This window comes from Mchenga conophoros, linkage group LG10 (genome assembly GCF_057382185.1).
Source record: "Mchenga conophoros isolate Kocher_MC1m ecotype Shallow Benthic linkage group LG10, M_conophoros_male_GT1.1, whole genome shotgun sequence".
NCBI classification, from domain to species: domain Eukaryota; kingdom Metazoa; phylum Chordata; class Actinopteri; order Cichliformes; family Cichlidae; genus Mchenga; species Mchenga conophoros.
In genome coordinates, this window is record NC_140535.1 from 14,796,542 (window position 1) to 14,799,502 (window position 2,961).

Genomic DNA, 2,961 nt, shown 5'->3' on the forward strand with positions numbered 1-2,961 from the left:
CACAACATCACTGTAAACAGGGAGCTGTTATGATACTTAGCATAAAGTCATTTTTCATCTATACTTAACTCTGTTTCCCTGACACAGCCTTGATAATCCCCCGTGCATGATTGGTCTTACCCTTTATTTACACATGACACTCTGAAAGGTGCTTTTGAAAGTAGGGGGCCAGCCAGAGACACATTGCATGAAAACATCACAGGACAGCTGCACAATCAAAAACGAAAAGTAAAACTCTTCCACTGGGTGCCGACCAGCAGGGACAAGAACTAATGTATTTGGACAGCTTGAAGTCAGAAGTCCAGGGGGTTATGACCCCGGGTCCTTTTTACGTCAGACTTTTTGTCTCGTGCCAGTTACCAGCCCTATAAAAGCAGCTGTTTGGTTGACCAAGAGCTAGATGTGCTTCTGGTTGGGGTTTTTGGTTGCTGTTGCCATCTCGAACATTAGTGATTCCCTCCAGACCAGAAAAATGTATGCAGCTCTTACGCTATTCTTCTTCATGTGCTTGACTGCCAGCACCCATGCAGATCACCATCAGCCTTGTCGTAAGAGTTTGCAGTTTTACCCTATCCATAAAAATTGAAATTATTTTTCAGGCATCTTTTAGGATTGCTGCATTTTTTTTAGTTACAACACACAAACTCCAGTCTATGTATTGGATCAAATTATATTTAATGTTTGTTAGTATATGAAAGGTCTTAACTATCATACTTTTATCTTTCAGATGCACCCAATATGACAGGATTCATGTCTGTGGTAAGTTTTTAAAAATATATATTATTATTATTTGTCATTCAGATCAACTCCTGATCCTTGCATTACATTTTAAACTCTTTAATTCTCCCTTGTTGTGTCTCGCCGTATGCTTTCGAATGAAACTAGATGTCAATGAAAGGTGAAATGAAAGCATATGGTGCATTCACCTATGATTCAATGGGCAAGAAGCTACGGTTCAGATCAAACGAGAGCAGCGCCACAAACGCTTCACATAGTATGGATCTGCTGATGTTTTTCGAAGAGGTAACTGCTTTAAATCTGTAACGCCGACAAGTAAATACATGACTTGAAGTTGTTTAGCAACTTAACATGCAAGTCTGTCTCTGGCAGGGGACATTCTACGAGATTGAAAGCAAAAACCAGAGCTGTGTGAAAAAAACGCTGCACTGCAGCATGCACCCTCTGGATATTCCCGATGATGCCACGTTTTCCACTAAAGAACACTCTGGGAGTGCAGCCATCGAAGGGGAGGGATTACAGCTAGACGTATGGACAGGATCGATGCCCGACAAGAAAGGTAGGGGGTGACGCGCTATAAACAGAGGAGAGAATTCGAGGGACGCTCCTGTATAACTGTGGTGATATTCACTGTATTTGAATGTTTTCTGTTCTCGTTTTCAGGCCACTATTCCATGTCTGTAACCAAGGGATGTTTGCCTGTGTTCACTTTCTACTTCACTGAGTCCACATCATTCCTTTTCAGGTAAGCTGTGTTGATTTTTTTCAGCTCTTTTTAACATCTGAGCAATATACTACAGGGATGCAAACAACATACAGTGAATGCCCATAAAGTATCTCTGTCACTTTCTTACAGGACCATGGAGATTGAAAACGAGATCAAGGACCCCGATCTCCTTGTGGTGCCTTCCTTTTGTATGGGACAGCCTGTGGAGGACACACCTGAAGGGACAGTAAATGGTTTCCTCAATGAGTTTGTGTAGATGAAGCCTCACCTGCAGAAAATTAAGCCCCTTATGCAAGCATGGCCTGCCAGAACTATAGACTTTTCTCTCCTTTTATGTGAGTTTTTCTTGTGACACTGCACTGCATCACATCTGTTTCCATCACACCCTCAGCACCCGTGGGAAGATATGGCTTTGAACGCGTCATACTGTAAGCATACATGTTGATGTAAAGGGAGAAGAGGTGAAATGGATTTTAGAATTAGTTACAATTACTAACAGTTGGTGGCTTACCAAGTCGGCCTGCTTACAAAAACCTGTAAGATATGATTAATGGAACAATAAAATGTCAAAGCTGTCAAAAATCTCATGTTTTTTCTTGTTGGTCTGAGTTTGTACAAATTTTGCCCTGGAGCAAAAAAACAAAAACCATGTGTCTAAAACAAATGACACCTTTTTAAATATATTAAAATATATTAAATAATATAGGAGATCTCATAGTAAAGACACTGCCAACATTGAGTGAACAATTTAAGAATTGAATGACTACAACAGCAATAATCATTGTTAATCAATAGCCTATATAATTTAATGGGTACCAGTGTGATTAGTGAAAAAACAAACAACACAAAAAACATAATTCTATTAATATGTGTATTGTGGCCCCAAATGAACTCTTTTGATTGTGTTACTGAGGTAAACTGATTAATCATTCTTTGTGTAGTAAGAAAGCAGAAAATTCCCCTAAAGGTACAAAGTAGAAACATATTATTATTTTGTATGTTAGCATAATAAAATAAGCTTAAATGTACAACATTGTACACATCTATTGACTTACTTACTTAGCCTACTTGGATTTTCATTCAGTAGGCCACTAATCTATTTTCTGATAGCTCATTCCGAAAAACTTCAGCAGTGCAGGGAGTGGAAGAAATAGGGCAGCTTTTACCAGCTAAATCCAAACTTTGCCCTTTTACTGATTCCAGTTCAGTCTTAAAGTTCTTACTTGATCAAAGAGCTGAGAGCATTTATCCCAACAACACTGTGCCCGTTAGGATTTGATTAACTATCAATAGTCAATGACCCCTGCCTCATTGGGAAGTTAGACAGCATGCGAGGTACTGTCCTACCTAATGGACAATCTCCGTGACTCAATCGGCGATCACATGAGAGCGGTCCATATGGACCTGCCGCTACGAGGAACCAGGATATGGACCTGCCGCTACGATAGCCCTGACAGGATATGGTCCCTCGTAGCCGCAGTACACAGTGTCGCCGA

At 40.2% G+C, this 2,961-nt stretch overlaps 1 protein-coding gene across 1 annotated transcript; it reads left to right on the forward strand.

Annotated features, from left to right (window-relative positions):
* Window positions 1-388: 388 nt before the first annotated feature.
* On the forward strand, window positions 389-2,047 carry epd (ependymin). Its single transcript, XM_085288657.1, has 6 exons — window positions 389-548; window positions 728-759; window positions 886-1,023; window positions 1,111-1,297; window positions 1,402-1,483; window positions 1,595-2,047. The coding sequence occupies exons 1-6, from the start codon at window positions 401-403 to the stop codon at window positions 1,719-1,721; spliced, it is 714 nt and encodes a 237-aa protein (XP_085144783.1). The 5' UTR covers window positions 389-400; the 3' UTR covers window positions 1,722-2,047.
* Window positions 2,048-2,961: the final 914 nt, after the last annotated feature.